Raw genomic sequence first — 9,563 nt, 5'->3', positions numbered from 1 at the left:
CTTCTGACCAAAATAAGGAAGCATAAAACGAACTGTACAAGGCAAAGCAGTTGGAAAAATCCAATGCATGTGGAATGATTACACTATTACTCCCCCAAGTATGGAAATAAACCAGGAAATCAGCAGTCAGATTAGGTGGTATGTTCCCATTAGAGTACATTTTTTGCATGACATTCTTCTGCATGCTCAAATGATTAGAATGCTTTCAAGAATGCCATAATTGAAGCAGGACGTCACACCGTCAATAGACGGCAGACAAACTGACCGCTACCAGTTATCAATATTCAACAAACTCACAGGAGACACCGCTTTGACAAATTTTTCTGCATTTTTATTCAAATCACCACAACAATTCCAAATGAAACCAAACGTGTCATGTTGGAGAACAGGGGCACAGAAATTTTATTTTGGCAACACAGTGAGGATAAGAGAAGAAGAAAAAGTAGAGCAGAACACGCTACCACTTTAGTTTGGTATTACGCTCATTGAACTGAGCCTGTCATCCAGCGATGCATCTACGGTTGGACTGAAAAAACGCCATCATGCCTCCTTCACGTACATCCTCACCGCCACCACGTCTCCCATTATGCATTTCTGTGTGAAAAGACAGATCAGAGTGAAGGGATCAAAAGATAAAGCATTTGGAGAAAAGATGATGTTGAAATCATGCTTTGAGTCTGGTGAAGAATTTGTGCTACAATATGATGACGGTATTCTTACGAAACCCTAAGTACAGGCTTAGATATATTTTTATATTAATCTTCATCGGATGTTCAGCTTTTTGTCATTTTATTACTTTATAGTAGTACAACTCTTTACCTTAACATGCATTACAGTTTGACTTGTTGTTATCCTAAATTATAGGCCTACTGAAAACATATTTATGATGGAAATAAACATATGCATCGTTTATTAAAACTTAACAAATCAAATGTTAAGATGTCTGTATTTAAAAATAAATATATATGCTCACTGTAAGAGCCACATGTGTATTATTAGTTCATTTGAATTTCGGGAATATTAGTAATTTAATTTCTGAATTATGCTCATTGTGCAGGAACTGAGATATGTAAAATATATTGAAAGACATTTATCTTAATGATGAACGTTCCCTTTTTTGGGGGGGGGGGGGGGGGGGATTTAATGACGTCGGCAGGTGCCACACAGAGAGCTGCATTAGGCACGGGAGCATATAGTTTTTCTACCGGTTGACAGAGTATATTATTTTGTGTTTTCAGTTAACGCTTTGCTGCGTGAACTAAAGATAAAAAGAAAAAGAGTTAAAAGATCTCCTGTCATTCGCGTAAGAAAAGGAAGTCACTGCGTCTGCAGCTCATTTTGGGGCTTAATAATGGACAACGCAGACGGAAGTTATGGAAGCAAACTACTGAACTACTGCCATGTTAACAATTCAGATGTCTAAGTAAAAAGTCAGAGAGACAAAATCCTTACCGCTATCAATTTCCCTTCATTGACCTCCCTCTCGATATTCGTCTCTTTTCCATCCCAGCTCTGTTTCTGCACAAGTTTGCCGTTCTCCAGAGTCACCACGGTCTGCAGGGCACATAAATACAGCAGTAAGCCGTTACTTCTATCATGATATTATTATTATTATTGTTTATTTTTTTTCTGCGCTACCTCCTCAGGCCACACTAACCATGGTCTTCCTGTCGTCTGCGGTCGTCTCCTCAAACGGCTCGTTGAGCTTGAACTTGATTTCAGTAGTTTTGAAGGTGCTCTGAGACTTCATGCATATGGTGCCCTGATCGTCCACGGTCACTACGAGATTGGGCTTGGTCCTGTTCCCCACCTGCCGGGTCGCAAATCCTACACCTGCAGAGGGGGGAGGCGGGACCATCAACATGCATCACATGTAACACAATTCGCACATTTGCACTTGAATGCAGCTATTAAGCTCAACTTTAGAGAGTTAGGTCGCCTATATCAAATGATGCCGTCCATGCAATCATATTTTAGAGGCCATAGCAAACTTTTTCCTCATATGAAAAGTTTTCATTTCAAATTGTTTTGAAAAATTGTCAAATTGTTTAAAAAAAATAAATAAATAAATCTCTCTTACCTATTGCTTTCATGTAGTCGTCAAAGTTATCGCTGGAAATCATCTTCCATGTCCCAACAAACTTCTCGACCATTTTTGCAGTCTTTGATGTGATATCCTGAAAAACAACAGATCGTCCCACCAACTCTGGACTCAACTCTCTTTCGGTGTGGGAACACGCTCGGAGCGCTTTTAAAGGGACAGTGCGTTCCTGGGCATCGCAGTGGGAACCAATCACAGCCTGCCACGTCACAAAAACAGACCAGTGAATACCCGCCCCCCCCCCCCCCTAGCTGCTATCACCTAAGAGGCTTTGCTAATAATGGATTTTGAAAGCTAAATGGGATTTATCACAACTCTGGACACAAAACTTTCAACACTGCAATTTGAACAAAAGATAAACATCGATTGTTTTGTTTGCATTCAGTGTCACGTGATTCTTTGGCCTTGTAGGAGTGTGTGTTTATTTAGTGTTCATATTCACATTATCCCCTTTTTCAATAATCTATTTAATAGTTACGGCAGTTATGGCAGACTACACCAAAATATAAACATATCAACAACTTATCTACAGCTGTATGCTCGATAATAAAACATAGAAGAAGTACTTTGGTCCTTTAATTAGTGCTTTACAAGAAGTACTGCTGTGCACTTCAAATTTGCTTGTGGGAAATGAGACAGACATCAGCATTAAATAATGATTACTAATATTTTAAACTGAATTATTACAATACAGAGAGGCTAAACAGCAGCTTTCAGGAACATTTACAACCTCCCAATCCACGTGTTTATTAAAGGCTTAAAACTGGTTTATAAAGCATTAATGAAACTAATAAAACTGTACATGATACTTTACAAAGAGTGCCTCATTAGGAGTTTTTGCTTTTCTGTATGTTGGAAGATATTCAAGTCATATCTTCATCTTGGCAGAAAAAACTGATATAAATACATTTATAAGTGCAAGCGGATGCAATACTAATCTATCAGTGGGGGAAAAAAAAAGAAAGCAAGTTACAGATGGTAATGTAGCAGAGGATAACTAGGAAGGCAGGATTTCAGTTATCGACTGGGTGAAAGGTTGTTTGTTTTCTTTTGATTTAGGTCTGCTGTGTCAAAGGTTGGAGCTTGCATAATGTTCTCCCAAACACTGAAATGGTCTTTTTTATCAGGAAAAAATGTCACATTATGCAAGGACACACTATAACCCCGCGCTGAGCACAGCTAGAACGATGAGGCTGATGTCCAAATGATTTCCCCGGGTACAACAGGGAGCAGGACTATTTATTTTATTTATTTATTTTGTTTTTATTTGACAGCAGTAAAGTTCATGTTGACTACAAAAAAAAAGAAAAAAGAAAAAAAAAAGATCAAAATTATGAATTGAGGTCCAATTAACACCAGGAGCACCACATGTACTCAATGAAATAGCTTTTTATTGCACGTTGAACAAGAACATACACAGATAAACGCCGATGAATTCAAACACAGCTACATCACGATCATTTCTTCGCTCCGGCTTTGGCCTGCTGGTCCTTGGCTGCGCAGCGGGACTGAAATGCGCTCAGCATCTCGCTGGCGGTCAACTTTGCTCCCTTCATCAGAAGCCTCTCTCCATCTACTGCGGTAAACAATGACACAATGAGGTGACTCACGGTGACACAATCGTTCGGGAGTGCGGGGAGGGAAAGGGTTGAGAAGTTCACTCTGAGCAAAAGTCAAGCAGCACAAAAGGAGTTCTCGTCAGTAACAGCGCTCGTGCCGACCCGCGGCGGACGTCTCCGCGCTCGACCCTCACTGTCTGCGAGTGACACCTCTTCGCGTCGGCATGAAATTCCCAGACCGGGTCACGCGGTGCTGAGCGTGCGGCACGCCGGACGCTGCGTTTTGCAGACGCGCGTTTGTTTTCCTTTTTTTCCTTTTTGTGTTTAAAGAAACAAACGAGGCCGCCGCGAGCTCAGGACTGACCGGCGCATGGCGGTAGTTCATTTACCGAGAGACGGCCCGTCAATTGCAGCGCCGCGACTCATTACTGTTCGCACAACTAATTCATCTGTCGATTATTTTCTCGATTTACCGATTTAGCTGTTTGGTCTTGAAAATGTCCACAAAAAAAAAAAAAAAAAAAAAAAAAAAAGTGAAAAATGTTGACCAGCGTTTTCCCTTAAGTCCAAGGTGCAGCCTAAAATGTTTTGTTTTATCCCAATCCCCCCCCCCCCCCCACACCCTCCCCCCCACCCCCGCAGTCCACAACCAAAAAAACAAATTTGGTTTATCATCACGGCGGACTAAAGGAGCCAGAAAATATTCAGCTTTAAAAATCCAGAGAATTTAAGCACAGCTGTTACTTAAACAAACAGCTCAAAAATATGAATCGACACGCAAAATAGCTGGCAACTAGTCCCCTGTCAACTAATCGATTCATCGACTGATCGCTGCGAGCCGTCCGATCGACACATGAACGCGTCCTCGGTGTTTCCCGCCGGTTGAGTGTTTACCCGTCGCGGGAAATGGCGCGGCGTGCGACCGGTGTTCGCGCGGAGGCTCGTAACGGTGTTTGGAAAAGAAGAGCAAAAACAACGTTCTGACGGGACGCGGCCGGGCGATACTTACTGTAAGTAATCTCCACGACGGGTTCAGACTTGTCGTGCTTCACCGCGGAGACCACCTCACAGTTCATGTTGGTAGCTCGGGCCTTCTCTGAACCGACCGAGGACAGGAACTCCCTGTGGGCCGAGAGGAAGAGCTCATTTCACAGTTGCTGCACGGCAGCCGTTGTGGGAAGTCAATATTTGATCAAAGTCTGAGGAGTATTTCGCCGGCTGGGAGACACTGTGCGATACTTTGTTTTTTTTATTCCGCTGCTGTAGTTACTTTAGAGATTTAGATTTTTTTTTTTTTTTTATTATTATTTTTTTTTTTAGCAAGGATTCATCATGAAATATTACTTTCCACCAAACCGGTCAGATGTAGGAAAAGTTGATTACATGAGCTCCAACCTGTGACATTAAATACTGTTTACCAGTGATAATAATCCAATGATACAGACTCCTTTATGCATGAATAATGACCTCTTAAAATGAAGGACTTATTTTAGATTTTATTTAGAGTCTGCAGGTATTAGAAAGTTAAAGGTCCTACACATCCATGGCCCACCAACCCCAGTGTTTTCACTTACGTATTTCATACCCGTCTGATTCTCTGCTGAACCTTTGAATGGGAGAAGTTACACCCTTTTTTTTTTTTAATTATTATTATTATTATTATTATTATTATTATTATTATTATTATTATTATTATTATCATAGGAGGTGGAAAGTAACTAAGTTCATTTGCTAAATTTACTTGAGTATTTCCCTTTGATGGTAGTTTATACTTCCACTCCACAACATTTCGGAGCAAAATATTGTACTCTCCACTCTTGACAGTTTAAGTTACTTTTAAGATACAGCTTTGACAAAATGAATAACTTAACAGGCTTTTAAAATACTACACGTTGTTAAAGATTAAACGAGTGGCTCCCAACCTGTTTGGCCTTAACGTCAAAATCCACAAAAATTCCTCTAAACGAAATGTTTTCATTTCAAGAAATGCTCAAATGATCCAATATCATCAAGAAAAGATTTGAGAAAAAGTTCAAAATCTGTGAACACATTTGCGGGTCAGATCTTTTATTTTTCCTTCTTTCCGCTCTCAGTAATCATCTGACTACTTCCTACATTTATCTGCTCTCTCTGTATATAAAACTAGATATATAAAGTCAATTCAAAGCGACTCCAACTGCAGCAGCTACAACAGCAGCATGCTGCTTACAAGGACTCGACAATATCAAATATCACAATGTTGTCAACCAAATACCTCAACATCAATGTTACAATGATATTGTATGGATGACTGTCAGTGCGTTCATAAAATGTTTACACAATGAGATTTTTGATAATCATCAGTAATGTGGATATAATTGGTAAAATGGTAAATAACAGAACAGCTAAAATAGTCTGGTAAATTCACCTTATTGCCTTTAAAACCAGGAAAAGACTTACGCTGTATCACGTTACAACATCCAAAAATCTGAGTTGAAAACTAATCTCTTTTCACAATGTGATAAAATATCGATATAATCACCCAGCCATACTGCTTACACACCGATGCCTTAGTAGTAAACATCTAACGATGTCATATAATACACCAGTCAAAGGAACCAAACCAGGACAATTACTTCAATACTTTTAACTACATCCTGTGTACTTTTCCGTGTACTTTTTTTTTTTTTTTACTCGAGTAGGATTTTTCATACAGGACTTTAACTCGTAATGGAGCATTTAAAAAAAAAAAAAAAAAATTTACGTTGCTTGTATTGATACTTTTACTGAAATAAAGGATGATGAATGCTTCTTCCACCACCCGGTGTTGCCCTGTGCAGTCAAAACCAACCGCAGCGACGAACACAGCTGTTTTAGAGGGCACGAGACCTCTTTTTTTTTTTTTTTATTATTATTATTATTATTATTATTATTATTATTATTATTATTATTATTTTAAACTACTTTTATAATCGCCATTACAGTACAACCAAATTTTGAATTTCAGACCTCACAGTAAAGACACAGATCAGACACACGTCACGTCACCGCACCGCGCGTGTCCACATAGCAGGTGAAGTATAACGACGAGTAAGACCGGAGAGCACTTTAAAAACTACGCAGCTCGTCCTTTTCTTACCGTGTGGACCGGACATTTGACTCGAACGGGCAAAACTGAACCGTAATTTTCTTCACAGCCTTCAGCAGCACGGTCGCTTTCCTGGGAGCCGCCATGTTTTCGTTCTGTTTTGTTTTTGTTTTTTTTAGTGGAGTGACCTCTAACCTCAGCGGGGAGTGACGCTTCTCACGGGGGACCACCAGAGGGCAGCAGAGGATAAAGAACTCATCGGTGATCGGCGGCGGCCCGGGGAAATTGATTATAGGTGCGGAAATATCACCTAATAAGCACATACGGAGATGAGAAATGAGAAGTATTTATTATTAGACAGGGGCCTATTTAATGTAGTAATGTGTGATAATAATATTCATGTGGATTTAAGTTGCATTTTGCAGCAGTAAATTCGTGCGTCTTCATCAGTGCACGTACTCCGTGATGTGTCCAGTTTGTAATATTCTGCCGCTTGAATTTTCCACCTCCGCAGTTTAATTCATATATGTGCGGGGCTCGTCCTCGCAATCATTCAAAACCCTGAAGAAAATTTGGTTCGCATCTCTCAGTCTTTATTTATTACCTACTGTCTTGAGGAGACATTGTCCCTTTAGAGAATTCACGTGACGTTAAAAATGCAGCACGATTAGAGCTGGGTAAACAGCAGCCTCTTTTCCACAATGGCATGACAGAGCTCATTAAAAACAAACTCAGGGGAGAAGAGGCTGCTGGCACCGTCCTGTAATCGTCACCGTGTCACAGAACACAATTACGTTAGAGGACGAGTGGGTAGAGGAGGTCTGTCAGGAACTAAGTCAATAAAGGAGGTGCTGCCTCTCCAAATAGACAATCAAACAGTCACATCTCATAATCAAATAGACAAGCGGGATGGGAAACGGTCCCCAGCTATTGCTGCTTCCCACCGAGCAGATGAAAAAAAAAAAAAAAAAAAAAAAAAAGGTCAAAAGCCTGGTCAGGGTATTGGGACGGAAATGCGTTTCAATTTTGACTGTGGAAGCACTTGAGCGTAATTTAATTATTGCATGAAATACTGTGAAGCGATGTGCTGGTGCGGGGAAGGAGTCTGCGCCATCACATCAAAACAACCATTTTGCCGCGTTAGTAGGTAAGGTTGTCAATTTTGATTTGAGCACGACGGTGTGTATCTCACGGACACTTTTTTTTTTTTTTTTTTTTTAAATGTGTGTTCAGTATTTTCCTCTACAATTGTAAACGCTTTTCAGCGGTCAGATGTTCTTTCTCTCAATAAATTGCTTGTTTACTTTGAAAGGACAAAAACAACAACAACAACAACAACAACAACACGTCGCCTTCAGCTGGGCCCTCCCCATTTTGCGCTCAACTTTACAGCTGTGTTCACTTCTTTGACCTTTGCTGACTTGCTTCAAGCTGAGTATTTATAGACTCGCTGTTTTCAGGGCGGGTTAAGAACAAATGTGTTATTCTCAGATTAGTACGCCCAAGCTTGTGCATTTTATTTGAACACGCCTCCAGTCTCTTTCCTGAATGTCCGACAGTCCGACCCCAGCCTGTGACAGTTGGACCAGTGGGGGCTCTAAATTTAGACTGTACAGCTTACTCAGAGGCGAACACGTTTCCTATACAGTACTTGCTGGAACTGTAAGAGCAGTGAGAAAGTAGGGGGGAGAGGGTGCTCCAAAAAAAACAACAACAACAATGAGCGCTCAAGGGAACGGTTGACCTCAAAGGAAGAAAAACACATTGTCTTGTTGCGGGACTTCATCCAAGGTCTTGAGCACAATGAGTTACGAAACGGCTCTACAAGGAAGCAGCGGTGTTTGCAATGTTCTGCTCATGTCATTTAAAATTTTTTTTTTTTTTACATACTATTAGTGCTGCGAGGATCTTTCACTGCAGGAAGTTGATGGTTACAACTCCGTTGTACTGTAACATCAGCGTGTCGTATTCGCTGATATTCACAGATTGGTTCCCATTCGGTTTATCTGTGAATATAGACTACAGAACCTGCGGTTAATCACTTGAGAGAACGAACTGGGAACGATCGTAATGGTTTGCTTTTTCTTTTTCTCGTGGAAATAGTCAAGGTTCAAGAACTCAGAGGGGGGGGGGGGGGGGTCATACGGGTGTTCCTACCGGTATTGGTAACACAGAACCACAGGAGCAACCGAGAAAACGAAGACAAATGAAGCAGTGAATTATATTTCTCACTCATTTCATTCTTCCCCCCCCAAACCTATCAAATGTAAATGTAAACTGGCACTAAACTCATAAATCTTGGAACTCGTAAATCAGTGAAAAAACAAAAACATTTCCCGTTGAGTTCCTCAGGGCAATCTGTTCTGTAAAAAAAAAAAAAACACAAGTGTGAAACTTGAAAGAATCCCAAAGTGTCTCCGACATGAACGACAAAAGCACCAGCAAAGCTTCTTCATTAAAGTTGTAGGAATATTTTAATGATAAATATTACAGTACACGAATAACAGTATTGCAAAGCGCCTTTTGATTAGTATATTTACTCTTAATCTCGGTTTTATTTTGCGAATGATAGCATGTCAAACACTTTTTAAGTTTTATTACTGTAAATAAAATTACGATTTGTGTGTTTACTTCACCGCGAGAGCGAACAGAGAAGCCTCACACTCATTTTACTGTTCAAATATTTCCACGCTGCACGTTATGTTGCTTTTGAAATTATACGAATTAAACAAGGCGTACTCGTGATCGACTACATTTCCCGTGAAGCTGTGCGCGGCTGCTCTCCGGCACGCCTCCGCCTCCTCCTCCTCCTCCTCCTCCTCCCAGCAGAGTCCTC

At 40.5% G+C, this 9,563-nt stretch overlaps 2 protein-coding genes across 2 annotated transcripts; both read right to left on the bottom strand.

Moving 5' to 3' along the window:
- Nucleotides 1-309: 309 nt before the first annotated feature.
- fabp4a (fatty acid binding protein 4a) lies at nucleotides 310-2,229 on the bottom strand. The gene is made up of 4 exons (XM_069176708.1): nucleotides 2,081-2,229; nucleotides 1,658-1,833; nucleotides 1,453-1,554; nucleotides 310-594 (listed from the first exon to the last, which is right to left on the bottom strand). The coding sequence occupies exons 1-4, from the start codon at nucleotides 2,151-2,153 to the stop codon at nucleotides 541-543; spliced, it is 405 nt and encodes a 134-aa protein (XP_069032809.1). The 5' UTR covers nucleotides 2,154-2,229; the 3' UTR covers nucleotides 310-540.
- Nucleotides 2,230-3,472: 1,243 nt separating this feature from the next.
- On the bottom strand, nucleotides 3,473-6,896 carry mrpl53 (mitochondrial ribosomal protein L53). Its single transcript, XM_069176912.1, has 3 exons — nucleotides 6,779-6,896; nucleotides 4,670-4,782; nucleotides 3,473-3,677 (listed from the first exon to the last, which is right to left on the bottom strand). The coding sequence occupies exons 1-3, from the start codon at nucleotides 6,871-6,873 to the stop codon at nucleotides 3,559-3,561; spliced, it is 327 nt and encodes a 108-aa protein (XP_069033013.1). The 5' UTR covers nucleotides 6,874-6,896; the 3' UTR covers nucleotides 3,473-3,558.
- Between the last annotated feature and the right edge of the window lie 2,667 nt (nucleotides 6,897-9,563).

Source organism: Embiotoca jacksoni, unplaced genomic scaffold, assembly GCF_022577435.1.
Source record: "Embiotoca jacksoni isolate LCO1_2020_lvr unplaced genomic scaffold, fEmbJac1.0.p SCAF_7, whole genome shotgun sequence".
NCBI lineage: Eukaryota > Metazoa > Chordata > Actinopteri > Embiotocidae > Embiotoca > Embiotoca jacksoni.
Note: the sequence above shows the minus strand (reverse complement) of the source record. Positions and strands in the feature narration are given on the sequence as shown.

Coding starts and splice junctions, on each gene's coding strand:
- fabp4a (XM_069176708.1), bottom strand. CDS start 2,153: ATGGTCGAGAAGTTTGTTGGGACATGGAAGATGATTTCCAGCGATAAC. Junction 1,555..1,657: donor CAGACGACAGGAAGACCATG/GTTAGTGTGGCC, acceptor TGTGCCCTGCAG/ACCGTGGTGACTCTGGAGAA. Junction 595..1,452: donor ATGAAGGGAAATTGATAGCG/GTAAGGATTTTG, acceptor CTTTTCACACAG/AAATGCATAATGGGAGACGT.
- mrpl53 (XM_069176912.1), bottom strand. CDS start 6,873: ATGGCGGCTCCCAGGAAAGCGACCGTGCTGCTGAAGGCTGTGAAGAAA. Junction 4,783..6,778: donor TCAAATGTCCGGTCCACACG/GTAAGAAAAGGA, acceptor CTCGGCCCACAG/GGAGTTCCTGTCCTCGGTCG. Junction 3,678..4,669: donor CGTCGTGGAGATTACTTACA/GTAAGTATCGCC, acceptor TGTTTACCGCAG/TAGATGGAGAGAGGCTTCTG.